The 17,445-nt window shown below is 36.9% G+C and overlaps 1 protein-coding gene across 1 annotated transcript in view; it reads right to left on the reverse strand.

Moving 5' to 3' along the window:
* Nucleotides 1-17,445, reverse strand: part of EIF2AK4 (eukaryotic translation initiation factor 2 alpha kinase 4) — a 41,057-nt gene that overhangs the window by 18,358 nt on the left and 5,254 nt on the right. The window contains exons 4-22 of the mRNA XM_075712798.1: nt 16,496-16,669; nt 15,554-15,634; nt 14,897-15,045; nt 12,514-12,629; nt 11,304-11,461; nt 10,341-10,876; nt 9,852-9,961; nt 9,161-9,318; nt 8,402-8,814; nt 7,585-7,654; nt 6,360-6,437; nt 5,008-5,130; nt 4,442-4,546; nt 4,148-4,205; nt 3,364-3,443; nt 2,556-2,657; nt 1,898-1,948; nt 674-910; nt 4-79 (exon numbers count right to left, since the gene is read on the reverse strand). Coding sequence (XP_075568913.1) covers nt 4-79; nt 674-910; nt 1,898-1,948; nt 2,556-2,657; nt 3,364-3,443; nt 4,148-4,205; nt 4,442-4,546; nt 5,008-5,130; nt 6,360-6,437; nt 7,585-7,654; nt 8,402-8,814; nt 9,161-9,318; nt 9,852-9,961; nt 10,341-10,876; nt 11,304-11,461; nt 12,514-12,629; nt 14,897-15,045; nt 15,554-15,634; nt 16,496-16,669 — 2,875 coding nt within the window. The remainder of the gene's footprint in view (nt 1-3; nt 80-673; nt 911-1,897; nt 1,949-2,555; nt 2,658-3,363; nt 3,444-4,147; nt 4,206-4,441; nt 4,547-5,007; nt 5,131-6,359; nt 6,438-7,584; nt 7,655-8,401; nt 8,815-9,160; nt 9,319-9,851; nt 9,962-10,340; nt 10,877-11,303; nt 11,462-12,513; nt 12,630-14,896; nt 15,046-15,553; nt 15,635-16,495; nt 16,670-17,445) is intronic.

Consider the following 17,445-nt stretch of genomic DNA (forward strand, 5'->3'; position numbering starts at 1 on the left):
CACCGTGTCTTTTAAATATCCGGCTGACAATCTCACATACATGCTGCTGTATCTTGGCTGCCCAAATAGAAAAACTACCCTGAAACCATCACAAATAAAAAGTACATATATAATTCATATGCCATGAACACTCCATGTAATAGAGGCAATAAGCATTCTGCTATCTTATCCCCCATAATAAATTGTAATGCTTACACAATAAAAAATAACTACAGCTACACAAAGCATTATTGTACTGTGTTACCTTATATTTCTTTAGATTTAGAAAGATTTAAGAGTTGAGAAACCAAGAAGGATTACTTTGATTGCCATAATTAGAAAGGGAAGAAAACAGTCAGAGGCCACATATTCTGTGGGCAATCAGATGCAAGTACCATTAGTTTGACAGAAATTCAGAGTAAAGGAAGTAATCACCTGGACATAAGCTTAAAGCTTTAGCTGCTACAATTGAACACTGCTCGTTTCTTCATTGATGAATGAATGTAAGGTTCAAATGGGAAGTGGTTATTCAAGCCCACATAGTACAAATTGTAGCTTTAATGAACTAATGCGAAGCTTAATCTTAAGAGAGAATGCAATTCTCTCAAACATGTTAGAGTTTACCTGTATAAACATTTCTTCAAAATCCAACACAGGAAAAAAAACTCCATGCATCCCCTAAACACCTACAAACCTTCAGCATATCACTGTCATAGGTATAGTCTATAGCTGGAGATATACGCTGTGAAAATATCTGACTCATCATAGTCCGGTAGGCCTTTCCATCCACATTTGCTAAGGTATGGTGGAGTACTTCATGGAGTTCAGACTCTTCCATCTGTGGTGGTGGAAGATGTTCACTTTTTAACAGCTCCACAGCTGTTGGTCGTGCTGCAGGATCATGGTTCAGGAGCCATGTAATAACCGATCTCTACCAAGTAATATATTTTACAGTTTAGAAAAATTTTATGTATTAGCTGTATTTACAACAACTTCTTAGTCACATCACATTAATAAAAAAAATTATAAGACTCTACAGGGGACAAAAAAAAGCAGGATCTGAATCTTTAGGGTGGATATTCTTTGTTTATTAAATTCTAAATATCTTTCATTGTGTTATTATCTGAATAAAGTTTACTAAAACCAAAAATTATTAGAAATGAGCCTCCTGGGATGACAAAACAGGTAGTATCCTTTGTTGTTCTAGATTATGCTAGCTCTGGCATCTCTTTATCAACAAACAAGAGAAAGCAGAATCATATGCATTACAACAAAGATTTGAGAGTTACAGATATTAAAGGAGGGGGAATCTTCCTGGCATATTTCAGTAAACTGTACAAGATGGAAACATTTTTATGGCACCAGTAACAGGCAGATTGCTGTTTCACAGGCGTAACAGACAAAAAACTAATGCTAATGGTCAACAAAAGAATCCACTAGCACAAGGAAAAAGTTATCTAGATGGTCCACAAAAGATTACACTGCTCCTTACAACTTCACCTCTCTGCCACGGAGGCATCCAGAACAGCTCTTGGCAGCTCTTTTCCAACTCAGAGCAGTCAATTTAGCTTGCACACCTCTTTCTGTTCTGTGACACAGATTTCTTTCAAAAGTTTGAAGTTAAGAGTTAAACAATATAGCTGCCATTTGTCTGAGCCTAAAAACTAAAAATTGTCCCTCAGAGCTTAAAAGTGAACTCTGCATTTCTTTATCACTGTGCTCAGGGAATTTTGTGGGTAAGTATGTTTCCATGTCAACTTAGTAAATTCTTTTGAGATTTTTCTTTTTTCCTTACTTTGTTCTAATGTCATGTAATAAGAGCTTGGCAGAGATTACCAGTTTAAAATTAAGTGGGAAAAATGATAATTAACTTTTCTTGACAGGGAATACCTAATAGTTAAAATGTCTTCAAAATTACCTGCTTTGCATGCTTGACTTCATCAAAGTCTTCAGGAAATACAATAGTGGGCTATAAAAAAAAAAAAAAAAAAAGAACACCAAAAAACCACATTTGAATTATAACAGGCAGTCCAGCTTGCTCAGGCTAGTCTTATTTTTAAGTTCTACATACCTAAACAGAGCAACTAAGCATTTTTATTGCCCATGGGAAAAAAAACCCACAGGAAAAAAACCCCACATAGTAAATGTAGTTTGAAGAGCTAAAAGGAAAAAGAACATCACTGACATGTTTTTATGATGTTTTGTATGATGAAGATACAATCCATAATCGCAAGCATTTACCAACTACAAATGCCAACTGGTTCCTGAGGGACACCCACTGGGTCTTAACCTAGGTGTACGAAAGCCATGATGTCTTTATCTGATGTTTACACTTCTAATGTTTTGCACTATAAAAATTAATTTCACAGATAGAACACTATCATTAGGAAATCCACAGTGCGTTAAGGGAATGTCAGTACCAGCTCCAAATTTATTCTTCACTTTTCATTATATATCATTTTTTTTTTTTTAAGCACTCCCTATGGAAATATTTTTGCTATGTTTTGCATCCTTTTACTTCTCTTAACAAACTACTTGATGCGCAGAATCAGTATCTTTTATATCTGTGTACTTACCAGTCTTAGCTGACTAAGAACAAAGATCCTTTCTGATGCAGTACTCATGGGATGGTAAGACATTTCAAAGAATATTATACCCAGACTGAACAGATCCACTTTCTAAGGAGGGAAAAAATGGAAACTTAAATGTAATACCTGTGAATTCTCTGCAGAAGATGATAGCAGAGAAAAAAAAAAAAAGTTTTGGCTAAATTTCACAGTATATTACAGCCAGAGAGAGGGGTGGGGGTTTTTGTGGGTTTGTTTTGGTTTTTTGTGGTGGTTTATTTCTTTGTGAAATGACATAATCCATTAAGATTTGGCAGACTTCAATGCCTTCTATCATCACAGCACTGCCATGATGTAAAGGACTCCCACTTTGAAAACATTCTTGCTTTGAAATTCAGCTTGTCTCTGCATATAAACAGGATCCAATTTGAGGAAAAAAATGCACCTCCACCTCCCAAAATCACAGTGCAGGAATCCAGGAGAGCAATATATACTTCTGATGATGACATTTTACCTTAACTAAAGGCTGTAAGATTTTATCCTATTCATTTATAAAGGTCCTCCATGATTGCCTGCTTTCAACTTGAAGTTGCTTGCACCTAGTCATGGTCACAGAACAGGCAGAAAAACTGACTTGCCCACATCCTTCTACCCTCAGTCTCTTCTCAAAGGAGTATTTCTCATTCCCTTGCTTATTGCAGCAGTCCCACCACACCCTGTTCCACCTTGAATTCACCTTTGTTGAGTAGGAATGAACTAATGTGTACCTGGTACCTTAGATTCCATGCTACCTTTTTATTGTCTACTCTAATCATACCTGATTGTACGCAGACTTAGTGCTTCCCTGGACCTCTGGGCTGACATACAATGCAGTGCCAACCATCCCTGTCAAATTACCTACATGGCAAAAGATCAGAGTACTAGTTTCAGGAAAATGGGAGAGAAATGCAGCATCAAAGTCAAGAAAAAAATCACTCATCTTCTGTCCTCATTTATTCTAGATTGGAATGCAGTCCTTATTAAGAGAGACCCAGTCGAGAAGAGTTTGCAAAACAGACAGTTCTTACCTTCAGATATCAAGTATCTGTGTCTATCTGTAGTAATTAAACCTGTCTATTGCTTTAGAGAATTGTAGCAGGTCAGCACACAAATGGTACAACTAAATTTCACTTCCATTACACTCATCTTCAGACACACTATGTACTAATGTTTTCTCAAAACACAAAGTTCAGCCTATTACAGAAGGTGTCAAAAAAGCCCCAACCAAACAAAAATCCCTGAAGTGTTGAAATTGTCCTGTACAGGCAAGAGAACAGAAGTGCAAATGGAACAGATACACAGGATCTCTACATACCTCATGATGAGAAAAGCACTCATCTATGGCAGAAGGCTAGCAGTGGAAGCAAATTCATTTTTAGATAGCAGTCAAAACTGCCAGATTATATGTAACACATCTACCCAAATGTCAGTGGTTGGTTCCCCCCCCAGTGAAAAAGGTTTTATTTTCAAAGAATGAATGGAAGTTCTAACAGAATATACAAGACTGCAGAACATAAGTGTTTGTTCAAAATAATTTAGAACAAGCTACTATGTAAACTAACCTGATGGGTCAGACATAGCAGAACTATCCGAGTGATTTTCTTCTTGTTTAGAGACCACCTGAAATCAGGAGAACAGACATATTGCAAATGACACTTGAAATGTTTCTGTTCACTTTTCTTGCTGCTTTGGTTGGCAGTACATGGTTTAACTCTACAACCTTAGAAATAAAAAAAGTTTATGGCATTCACAATATAAAGTCCAATGAGCAGTATGTTTTTATGGTTTACTTTCATCTTTCATGTTATTACAACACCAAATTCAAGTTTTTTTCATTCACTTTCAGCTGTACTTACTGCATTTGCTGGATGATCTGTAGCTAAACCAAAATCACCAATTTTGACATGATCATCTGAATCTAAAAAAATGTTCACAGGTTTCAAGTCTCTGTGGATCATTCCCTGTTACAGCAGGAGGAAAAAAAAAAAAAAAAGACCCACAGAATATTAAACAATAAACACAATTTAAAATAAAACTCTATAATAGACTGGAAAATCATATTACATACTTTTATTACAGTGGGAAATCTACTGCATTAAGTCACTAATGATTAATTTTGAAGTAAGACTACAGTCTGTAGTCCAGAAGCCAGGAACAATTTTCAGTGCTACAAGATACCTAACAAAACATTTTTAAAGGTGGTCAAATTTTTGTAACAAAGGGAAAAAAGTGAAGTGGTTCTTTATAAAATTCGTGTTTATGATAAAACATGCTAAACCCTTAGAACAGATTAATAACGGAAAGGGCAAGGAATGAACCTTACTAATAAATGCCCAAAAATGAACAGAATATGAAGAAACCCATACAGAAAGAGGTACAACATAGATATTATGGACAGGTCACGACCGTCCTATGTGCTAACCTTTTCATGGATGTAAGCTAACCCATCTAAAATTTCTCGGAAAAGCCTCCAAAGCCGACTGGTGTCTTCATATAATCCTTGGTCAATAGTATCCCTTAATGTGCTCTTTTCACAATACTCCATCTTCAGTTGTGCATATGTAAGGGACAGAAGGAAGAAAGAGCAGTTTTGTCAAGAAAAGAGACTATCAGAAACTTGTATCTGTGTGCATATTAATGCCTGGTTCTGTAACATAGTTCAGGAGCAAATAGTATCAGCAAAACATTCAGCTGTTTGGAATTTTCCTGAGAGGTGTCTTTTAGCTAGAAAATATGCATTCACTTATGGGTCCTATCCCATTTTCGGGGACAATGGTACGAGCTTGTAGAGGAGTATATTCTCTAACATAAATGTTAAAAACAAGGTGAAACCAGCCAAGCCATAATGTATGTTTAAGCCAAACTTTAAAGAATCTCTGGCTTTATTTTACTTGGCGTCTTAACTGCTTATATTATGAATATACATAACACATGCAAACAAGCTTATTAAAATCTAATTCCACCTAATTGTATCTTCCTTCCAGACAAACTCTAGGACTAAGTGCGTTAAAAGATTGCACATAGTCACAGAGTTAGCTATGATAGTTGACTTCTCCCAGAAACAGTCTAACTCCTAACACAAAGGAGATGTTGTCAGTAGTAAAGCCTGAAGTTGCAAACCTGCAGGAATTTTATTTTGTGCCTACTGTTAGGGCCATACAACGACTTTGCAGATTACTGTTTACTGTTTTCTGATAAAACAAAGTGCATAGACAATATAACGCCTTTGAAGAGAATGAAGAAGTTTGTGAAATCTGTGAAATACAACTTCCTTTCTGGAAGTTAACACAGTACACTTCAATTCCACATTGGGAATTAGTACCATAACCAAACTCAAGAACACCAGCTACAGTGTTAGGGGGTTGGGATGGATTTTCTAAACAAGTAACATGCACAAGGCAAAACAACGCTTTGGAAGCCACAGACTCAAAAAGGTTGGTTGGTTGGGTTATTGTAAGGTTAGGTCAGGAGTTGCCAACTTTTACTTGTATACAAGCAACAACACTGATCCCATTACACACCATGGCACTACAAAGCTTTGCTCTCTCCAGGCACAACCACAGAGCCTCGGGAAGGCGTAACAAGCCATGTGCGCTGCACAGTGTCTTCCACCAGCCAAGCCTTTCAGAAAACCACTCTATTGCAAACACGACTTTGAACTTAGTCTCATTTGCATTTTTTAAAGGTCATTACTTTTCTCATGAAAACCACCAATTAACCTCTGTAGGTTGGAGTAAACAGTATTCCTCTCTGAAAACGCAAGCATGTTTGTACCTGAATGTACAGGTAATGCACTGCCTGAATGACTGGTGTCCTGTCTTCTCCATTATTCTTTTCATTGCCACCTTCATCCTTTAATCACAATAAAAGCAACACAACAGTTAGCTACAGGAAGCCATCTGGAGTTTTTTTATGCATACTACTATTTTTTAAATGGCTGGAACACATTGATGAGAACTCACCTTCTGTGGCTAGGTTTGAATAACAGCAAAATAATATATTGACATTTTTGTAATGCCACTGCTTCTAAATAAGCTAGAAAAACAGGTGTGACCTAACTCTCATTTTCAAAGTGAGAACAAGTACCATTTTGCCATTATTAGACACTGGAGCAAAAACATTCCAGAAGATCTGGATGAAACCTAAATCTCAAAGTGTGTCATGTTTTTTTAAAAAAAACCCCAAACTAATTTGAAACTAAAATATACAAAGCTTACTTAATAGAATTAATAATGCAACCCCTGCCCCAACCGACAACTTTGATATAGTGTATATATAGATATAGGGACAAAAAAATGCACTGCCATATTATTAAATTATATATCGAAAGCCTTTTCATGCCAATGTACATTACAACAGAAAGAGGAAGGAGATGAAGCTTTAATAAGAGCATTTTACAGGTCATCAGGATTGGCAATGACAGATTCTAGATGCTGCAGAAACTATGCATTAGCTTTCTAGTGATACAGTGCACTGATTGTTCACAGCAAGTGCTGTGATACAAAATCTTAAAATCAACTAAAACCACTAAAACTAAAACCACACATTATTGTGACTTCCTATCTCTTTTTGACTGCTAGCAATGTGTAGTGTCACCACTTTCAAAAGCAGCTAGTATGAGGAACTATATTGGTTTATATCGTTTAAAAGCAGAACAGAATTTCAGCTTTCAGGTGATGTAAGGCAATCTATATGGTTAACGGATAAATCATGTACATACTGAAGTGTTAAACTTGCAATAACCAGGCTCATGACTATGAAGTGCAACTCACATTTATCTCAATGAACTCTATGGGAAACAGAACCCAGATTAGCTGCATCAGACTGGTTTCTGTGGAATGCAGCTCAGGATGGCACAACATTTACTCTGATGGAACACAACCTTATATGGTTCTTTACTTACACCAGAAGTGAAACAAAACTTCCCAACGGACCTGTTTGCTTGTCAAAGACTATTTAATGATCTTTTTGTTTTCACTAGCTTTATCTTTATACTTACTGTAGAATGACCTTTACTGTTTTCATCCTCGTTATCAAAAATTATTTCACTTTCAGAATCTGTGACTGGCCTGTTTAAAAAAGACAAAGAAAAAAACCCAAAAGTTTTGGGTACCAAGAAATATTTACTAAGAAATCTGGAATCTATTTGTGGAAAAAAAGAAAATCTAGGCTTCTGTTGAAGACCTTCCATATGCCTTAAACAAAAATGCAAAACAAAACAAAACCCAAAAAAGTATCCTGCTTGCAAAGCAACACTTCCTTTGACAGCCCAGTCTCTTAAAGGGAAGGTATATATTTCTATCAGTAAAATTTAATTCCTATATTCAATAAGCAAAACTGAGGTAAGTTTACTTACTTGCTTAAACAAAAAAACACCATGAGTGACAGAACCACTCTATACACAGAGGCAGGTATTGAATATGTTAATAAAAATCAAAACAAAAAAGAAAGGACAAGTAAGGTATTTCTCAGGATTGGTAGTCATTCTCTATTATTGTTTATTAAAAACTTTACTCTTGAGGTTGGAAAAGACAGTCCCAACATAAAGTAAACAGTCATGCATTCCGACACATATGGTAAGAAACTTCTAGAAGCCTAAACCAAAATTTTCCTGGTACACTGACAGTTTTTAGCCACAAATTTTCCTCTCCCTGGCTATCTGACTGCTGGCAAAAACACCATTTTTGAACCAGGGGACAGAACGAAAATGCAGCGACCTACCTCTGGCAAAAGAAGTGAGAATGACAAAAGACACAAACTTGAAAAACCAACTCTGCTCATATTCCCTGTAGTGCCAATACTGAAAGTCTACTTACAATATTGAATGTGAGAACACCCCATCACCGTCATCATCGTCATCACTGGACTCCTGATCAGCTCCACCGAATTTGTTGCTGGAGGATCTTTCACATGAAGTACTCCACTCAACTGAACTTGTCAAAACCGGAGGAGGAGCATTAGCTTCCACATCATTTGTGTCCTCAGTGGTAAGGATGAAGAGACCAGCTTTGGTGGACATTCTTTTCTCTTCGGTTGTTTCAGATGATGACACAGCGGGAACAGGACTTTCATGTTTTTCTATCCAAGCATTGTAGTACCTCACAATATTCTCATGGTTCAAGCGCGAAAGTAATGTTACTTCCCCCTTAATCCTCCGAAATTGCTTGCTGGCAGGGTTTATGCGGATACGTTTTACAGCATAATAGCAACCATCAAGCTTATTTCTCACCTGCAAAATTCAAATAAATCTAAAGTCAAATGCTTATAAATCCCTTACTAAGTAGAGCCAGAAGTAGTGTACTTTCATGGAAGAGGAAGTTTTCCTTCCACCTGGGAACTGACTACAATTCAAATGCAAGCTTCCCCATACTGACAGGCTTCTCCCCAGACTCCCAGCAACATCTCGCAAAACTTACCAGCATATTCAATTCCAGATAAAAACCACAACACAGGCACAGCACACCAGAAGATAATAAATGAAACCATGCAAACATTGAATGTATTGTTTTGCTTCAGAGAAAACAAACACATCCCCAATAAGGATTCCATAGAGGGAAGTAATTTTTATACCATACCTTGATGACTGCTCCAAAAGCCCCTTTACCAAGTAATTTTAGCTCTTCAAACTCATTGTAGTAGCGTGAAAATTGTCTCTGTGTTTCTGTGAAGAATGAAGCACTGGATATCTGACTGCTGGGTACAACTGTCTCGATGCAATCTATACCTGCCAAATCTGTAATGAGGATATCAAAGTTACCACTGCTGGCAGTATGGGGGTATGGGGATAAGGCACAAGGGACTGTCAAATAAGCATCAGAAAGAACATAAAACCTAAAATAACTTCAAGTGCAATTAAAACCTAAAATACAGAAGTGCTCTGCTGCGTAGGGTTAAGCTCTGGTATAAGCATAAACCTTAATACAGTTTTTAATTACAACATTAATTATGCTGGACAAAGGAACTGATTCTAACAAGAACGTAACAAGGAAAGAAGTCTCATTGGAATAGCATCTTCCAAGGACAGATTTACACCATGCAGGAGGTGGACGGATTTACGGGTTTAATTCTTCTACTGATGAGACAACAGCAGTCAGACCACCCCAGCTAGTCATGGATATAGAAGTTAAAGACCATACTAGCTTTCAAGTTAGCTAATGTAAAAGACGTGAGCAGTCTTGTGAAGCTCTAGCACAGCTCAATCCTTCTGTTACTGCAGGCATGTAGTGCACTTATTTATCAGAATATGGGAAGAACCAAGTTTCTTACCATCTAGATTTTCTTCAGCTACTGGTATTTTCATTTGTGGAATGTTTATAAAACTATGTTGTAACAACTGCTGAGGAGTCCATCTTTCCTTATCTTCCAAGCAAACACATCTGTTAGCAAACCAAAAAGAGAACTGTTTAAAGATCTATTCCATATCAGGCCTAAATGTTCAAAGTCTCCTTATATTTAAGAAATTATCACCTTTATCATTCAGATGGGAATCAGAAGCAAAGACAGACTAAATGACTTATCCACAGTGACACCGAAAGGTGGTGGCAGGGCAGAGAAGAAGAGAGCACCAGACCTGTTCTCCCAAATCCCAGATTAGCAGCCTGAGCCACAAGGGAGCAATCGCCTCTTCTCTAAAAACTAAAACTAGCAACACAGGGGGATTTAGCTGTTCTTTCAAAAAACTGTTGAAGTCTTTAAAAAAAAAAAAAAAATTAAAAAAATCAAAGACAAAAAGATACAGGAACGCAACAAACATACTTTTCCAGAAAGTCTTGGAAGTCAGCAGGTAAATTGGTAGGAACAACAACTGGATATTCCTTGGTCACTCGGCCCTGGCTGAGTGAAAGCAGAAGCAAGCCCAGACTCCAAACATCTCCCTTTTTTCCAGGTTTGCTGGGAAGACCATCCTCACTAAAATGAACTTTGGTTTGCTCAAAAATATCTGCTTTGCAGATATCAGCTAAGCGCTTGGAAATGCTGTAGTCTGTCACCTTGATGTTTCCTTCAGCATCTACCAGGATACTGGAAGCACAAAGAACTTTATGCACTACTGAATTACTGTGCAAATAGTCGAGAGCTGACAAGATCTGGGTCACATAATGGCGCAACTGCTCAACTGGAACTGGAGTCTCTTTGTGTAAGTATGTAGAAAGGCTGGAACCGCTTATGTGCTCCACTAAAATGTCCACCACAATTGAATCATCCCGTTCTTTAAGGTTCATACATTTATAACGTACTATATTTGGGTGACTTAGCTTCGTCAGTGAGCTGAACTCTGTTTCTGCACCCTGAAGCTGTTAAAGAAACACAACATAACATGCATTGTATCACATCTCATGAACACACCACTACTAAAATATATAACATATACAAAATACATGACATTCTCATTCTTTCCTGAAAATGGAGTATTGTACACAAGGGGCAAGAACAACTTTGGTTTCTGCCAGGTAAGCTTGATTCCCTCCTCCTTCAAAATTTTAGTATTTTATTATTTTATTTATGCATACTTGCAAATACACTTTCTTGCATTTATATTATTGTAAATGAACTCCTGAATACCCCAAAACACCCACTTTCTTCTGTGGTGCAGATACTCTAAACACGAGCATCTTCAAGCTCATCACCACCCTCTCAAGTTTAATATAAACTAGCAGCCTCAAGAAAAGTACTGAACCCCACCTAACCTTTATTAAGCCAAATGCAAAATACGGGCATTACCTGTTTCTTACACTTTGCGATCTTTTCTATTTCATGTGTTGTAAGAAACCTTCCCATCTTTTTTTGCCAGTGCAGAACCCACTCATATATTAAAACAAAGTCTCCACTGCGAATTTCCAAGGCATTGTAGACTGATTTACCAAGCTGTTCATCCTTGCCTATACATAAAGAGAGAGAAGAGGAACAGGGCTTCTTTTGTTTCTAAGGACTTGACAAGAGCTCCTGCAAATGCTAAATAAACACCAGTAACCCTGCTTTCTACAATTTCGGAAACACAAGCCTACTTACAACTTAACAAGATCCATACCTACATGGTAGGTATGGAAAATACCAGGTCTGATGAGACTGAATGCTATGTAGCAGTAGTCAAATGAAAGCAATAGCACACTGGCAAAAAACTGCTGCACATTTTAAAGAATTTCAGGTTTTAATAAACGAACACTATTCCTGCTGAGCAAATGCCAAGCTCTACACACAGTAACATAATTGTTCATCCTCAAACTGCAAAGTAATAAAGTTCTCTTTGCTCCAGAGACTTTCAGGCTGTTCATCCTGCCACTGAGGAAGTGCTATGTTGAAAACAAACAATGAAAACATTTGATGGTCCATTCATATGGGCACTTCATGGAGGCCTTTCAACTCTGAAAGTCTCCTATCATTGCCTGTATTTATGTTTTCACTAAAACTGCTGCTTTTATGCGATTGCTATCAGCAGCAATGGAAGGAGAATAAGTATGCTTTTCTAACCCTGTGCTTATCACCAGTTTCACATGTTACTGAAAGCTAAATGACTTCTTGCTTGGCAGCCATGTGTATCTCACAAGCTAGCTATTTAAATTTAAAAGCAAATACTTTTCAGTATTATTTTAGTTATGTAGAGAATATAAAATGTTGAGAAGGGGGGAGGGGGTTGGTATGGCTATTCAGTTATGTAATTGTATGTGGAGACACAAGTTTTTACTTAAAATAGTCCTAAGAAAATATAAAATTTACCACAAAGTAACTTTCCCTATTACTCTCTCCCACTCTTGACTGTGACATTTCATGATCCACAACAGTATTCTCTCCACCCTTGCTGCTTGTACCTGTTAATGTTGTTTAAGTTCTCCCTCTCAAAAAAAAAAAACAAACCAAAACAAAAAAAAACCCACCCAAACCCCAAACCAGTCCAAACCCCAGTATTTCAAGCTGCAATTGTAACTTTGCTTACCTAGACATTTTCCTTTATGGACAGTAAGTTGTCCAGCACCACTTGTGCTGAAGTTCAAAACTTCGTGATTTCCAGGGGACTCTTCATTATTACTAACAGAAACCTGGCGCTCTCGTCTGCAACGTGAACAGAACATTTTTCTCCAACTCAAAAAGATAGTAGTGTTGTAGTCTGTAGTCCCTAAAGATGTCAATTCTGCAAGAGGATAACCTTTCAGAGACTTTTGCATCCAATGATAATACCCATTAATTTCAAAGATACTGAGTTAGTGCAAAGGTGTATGTCTGATTAGAAACCCAGCATTTTAGCAGCAGCAACATGCTGCACTGGGTCTCTACATTCAAAGCCAGGAGCTGAATCCAAACCTTAAAACTTCTGCCATCTTAGGACAACACGCCCAGTTGGAGTGGGGTGGTGTGGGGTGTGGTTAAAAAAAAAAAGTAAACATACTACAGCTCTGAAAAATATGTAAGTTTGACTCTATTTGCATTCTCTTTCAAAACATTACAAAAAGCAAATATATGCAATTTTGGAAGTTCATTCCAGCTTTAGCTTAACGATTTTTCCTAACTTAAAATGGGTTTCCCATTTGCCCCCTTTACTACTCTAAACTCTTCCTTCAAGAAAAGGCAAGTTTTGCAAAAACCTTCAAAATAAGTATAATTAGGGTGTTTCTTCTCACATGCATGAGATCAGAAAGAACTCAAGACCACTAACCCAAATCAACCTCCATTACTCCTTGGTACAATCTATTTCAAAGTTAACAGAAATATCTCCACTGCAAGAGTATGCTCCAAATAAATGCAATCACGTATAGAGACCACAGGACTATGTGAAGGGTAATGTAGAAGCTCTTTCAAAATCCTGATTTAACACCAAAAAAAAAAAAAAAAAAAAAGGTAAAAAAAGCACTACATAGAAAGCAGATACCACAGGGAACTTCTTACAACTGCTGTATAAAGAAAAATATGCAAAGAAAGCAACTGGCCTTCTGAATTCAAATGTATTTTATTAAAATCTAAAATCATTATTACATTTATAATCTTCCACAAGTTTGTGTCCCAATAGCTAAAATTTCAGGCTTCATGAACAGCTAAAAATACGGCACCACTCTTCTTGTGAAAAGAGACTTCAGAAAACTAAACACATTTAGCTTTTGCTTAACTCTACAAACACGGCATCATGAGAAGTTTCAACATTTCAAAATCCTTTTTGATTATTTTCATCACTGTTAAAATAAGTAACTCTGCCTTTTTAGTTTGGGTTTTTTGGGTGCTTTTTTTTTTTTAAGTAAGAACATATAATGTAAGAATTTGTGTGGAAAAGTAATGTAAGTCCATTGTATGTGTTCTGCATTAAAGCATAGTAAGAAACTTGAGACACTTGTCTTGTTCCACAAGCACAGACAGTGTGTCATTTTGTTATACTAAGATTAGCAAGAAGATAGGAAGAGATATTTACGGACTATCAAACACTGTACAGAAACAACTGCCAAAATATGACTTGGGATAAGCAAAGGGAAGAGATGGCAGCAAGAGTCAAGGTAGGATAGATCAAAGAACTTCTGCTTCAGGTATCTAGTGTTGCTGACAAATAATGTGAAAACAATTTTGAAGCCTATAGACAAGCAAAAACCAGGAATACACTATTTCCATTAAAACAACAATCCAAATAACAAGCCATTGGCACAATCTGAGTCAAAACCAGGAAAATACTAGGATATCTCCACTGCCCTTGACAGTTATATCAGCTATGAACACAGGAATGGGGGTGGGGGGTGGGTGTGTGGAACAAAAACCCCAACCTACCTATATCATCACCAGTCCTAACCTAGATGAGTTACGTTGGTACGTAATGCAAAAGAACCCTCCAGTAACTCTAAGCTTCCCTCCAGTAAGTTGCTCTGCAAATGCAATCAGCATTATCCAATTCTCCAACAGGGAGCTTTACACCAGTGTATCTTTACAGCAAAAGTTTTGAGATGAATATAAGCTTTGATTAATTGTGCTATTCCAAAACCTTCATTAACTGATTTAAAATATTTTTTTTCTGCAATTGCCAACATATTGCATTCTTTTAAGAAACTAAGTAAGCCCTGAATACACCTTCCAATGATTGCCACATACTTTCTAAATTAAACTAAGGGCCAAGTTGAGTCTCTTAATTAGAAGGTTCCCAAGTTATCCATAACACACAAATTTGTCATGTTAAACCATGACAAATGAAGAGGGGGCAGAATGGGGGGGGTGGCGGACAACACACATGACACAGACAGCTGAGCAACATGGCACATTACTCTCTTGCCTTCAAATTTCACTTTGAAATTTAATGTTTGGGAAAACAAACAAACAAAAAAAGTCCACATGCAAACTGACATACTTACTTTGAACGTCCAGCTGAATTTGGTCGGTGCTTATTATTCACTCCATGTTCCAAACAGCTCCCATTTAAACTGGAAGCAACTCTGTACCCTGCAGTATCTCTCCTTTGAGAATTTTCTTTACTTGTCAGGGCAGCTATTTCCAAACGTTCCTATAAATCAGGAAAAACACCAGGTAAGTATAGAAGCTGCTCCTATCCTCAGGATATGCAAGCTTGACTATCATTCTATAAAGTCACCCCAATCACTGAAGAAACAGGTTTTCCTAATAAATGTACATATGAGGCTGAGGAAGAAGTGCTGAGATTCAGAAAGTACATTTCAGCACTGTCCATGGGCAAGAATGTAAAGATTCTTTACAATGAAACCGGAAACATTAACACACTAACTTTTTTCTATGTCTGTTTGAAAATATCCATCTCAGTACACTTAAGATGCTAATATATTAAACTATTTTCCCTTACAGTTGATTTTATTCCAGAAATAAACCCCATATAATCAAGAACCTATTTTAGCCTAGATCTATTAGGAGCACGGGATAAGAAAAGATGTCCAGGACAATTCAGTCATGTAAATCTCTTGAATTTTTAGAAGCGTATGCTACAGTACTGGGAAGAAGTTATTGCAATGGGTTTTGCACCGCCTGCTTAGAAAGAATACCTGTTTGGCAATCTCTTTCTTTTTTCTTTCTTCTCTTTTCTCTTCCTCCCTTCTTTGAATCTCATTAAGGATTTCACGTTGCTGAAATGAATTTCAGTGGTATTAGAGATGCAACGGTACAAGCAATGCAACTGCTAATCTTACCCTGGTTAAAAAAAAAGCTATGATGCTGATTTTTCAAAAGCATTACTGAGCACTTGTGGATCTCACAAGAATTAAAAAAAAACACCCAAAACCAAAACAGAAGTCAAATTAGCTCTCCTGAGGAAGTTAGCATCAATTATATGATACAGGAGAATGGAGTTGTAGACAAAAGAAAATTACTTCTACTGACAGACCCAACAATAAAGTTTCATACACAGAAAAGACAGAGGAATAAGCTAAAACATTATTTTAAAAAAAGAGCTATTCTACCCATAATCCCACAGCATGGAGACTCCACACTACTAGTCTCTGTGAGACTTAGATGAATGCCCTCCTTTCTAGTGAGGAATGTATGCGGGTCCAAGGTCTCTTTAGATTAAATTTATTGCATTCTAGAGAAGTCTGTCATAGTAAGCATTCCAGTCAACCTATGGGTGAAGGAAGGTATGATTACCTATCTGTCTGGCTAGTACTTCCTAGTTTAAGATGGAACACACTTAATATATACATTTGCTTACACTTTTGTATCAGGTCCTCTTTGTAAGTGATTTTCACAGGATCAGGAATCAACATTTAGGTTTGTTTCAGGCATAAATATTTCTCAGGTTTAAAAACACATAATTAAAATACTACAATTGCAGCAGCAGATAGTTCATATAGTACTTATTGATCAGCTCATACTGACAGGTCTGACAAGTTAACACTTCACTAAAACCCACTGCTATGCAGGACAATTTACAAAATCATGATTGTTTATGTTTAAGAATACAGGGTTACTCACACTTTAATTTGTCTTACCTCCTGCTCCTCTCTTCTCTTAACTTCTCGTGCCTTACGCAATTCCTCCTGAGCCAGTCTTTCTTGTTCTTTTTGATGATTTTTTAGCATTTCTTCATGAAAAGACTTGGAAGGTGGTTTATTATACTCACTGAGAAATGACTGTACATGGCTGGCAAGTTCAAATATCATCACCTGAAAGAAAATAAATATGAATGACATGCAGAGTTCAAAGAACAAGTAGATCACATTGTAAAATGATACCCAACTCGACAAAGCAATACAACAGCAGTGTGACTGCTGATTTTGTTACTCATCAAGGAGAATTTACTGTATTTCAGTACTTTTTGTCAGAACTATTTATTAATAAACTGTAACATGAAAAATCCCTGACCACAGTAGCAAAGATGGCAAAAATTACTAAAGACAGACAGCTTCAAACATCATTTTCTGGGGGGGGAAAAAAAATAATAAAAAAAAAAAAATTCTTTTCTCATCTTCTTTTAGGCGTATTTTTCTATTCACAAAGATGTGTTTATGATATACGAGCTACAACAGAATAAATCCTTTGCAATTGTCTATTACTGTATCTACTGCTATGAAATACTTATTTCACTAGTAACAGCAAACCCAATCCTTCCTCAGCAAACTACCCCCACCCAGTTAGAGCTGTAAAGCCACTTAAAGCATTCTACATTAATATAACCACAACTACTGAAATAAGAACTGAACTGAAAACTCAGCTAAATTCTGCTACATGGTTTGCAAGGTTGCAATCAATTTTCAGTTACTGTTTACTTGAACTGGGTATGCACTGATGATCTATTGACCTGCCACAGCTTAAGCTTCCATCAGTCTAGTACCACCCCTTTATTAATTCAAGCAATCCATAGTGCTAATAGACCATTGTATCTGTAAAATTAAAACAAAAAAAATTAAACAGTACATCAGAAAGACGCATCCCAGCAGTG

The sequence above is a fragment of the Pelecanus crispus genome, chromosome 6, assembly GCF_030463565.1.
Source record: "Pelecanus crispus isolate bPelCri1 chromosome 6, bPelCri1.pri, whole genome shotgun sequence".
NCBI classification, from domain to species: domain Eukaryota; kingdom Metazoa; phylum Chordata; class Aves; order Pelecaniformes; family Pelecanidae; genus Pelecanus; species Pelecanus crispus.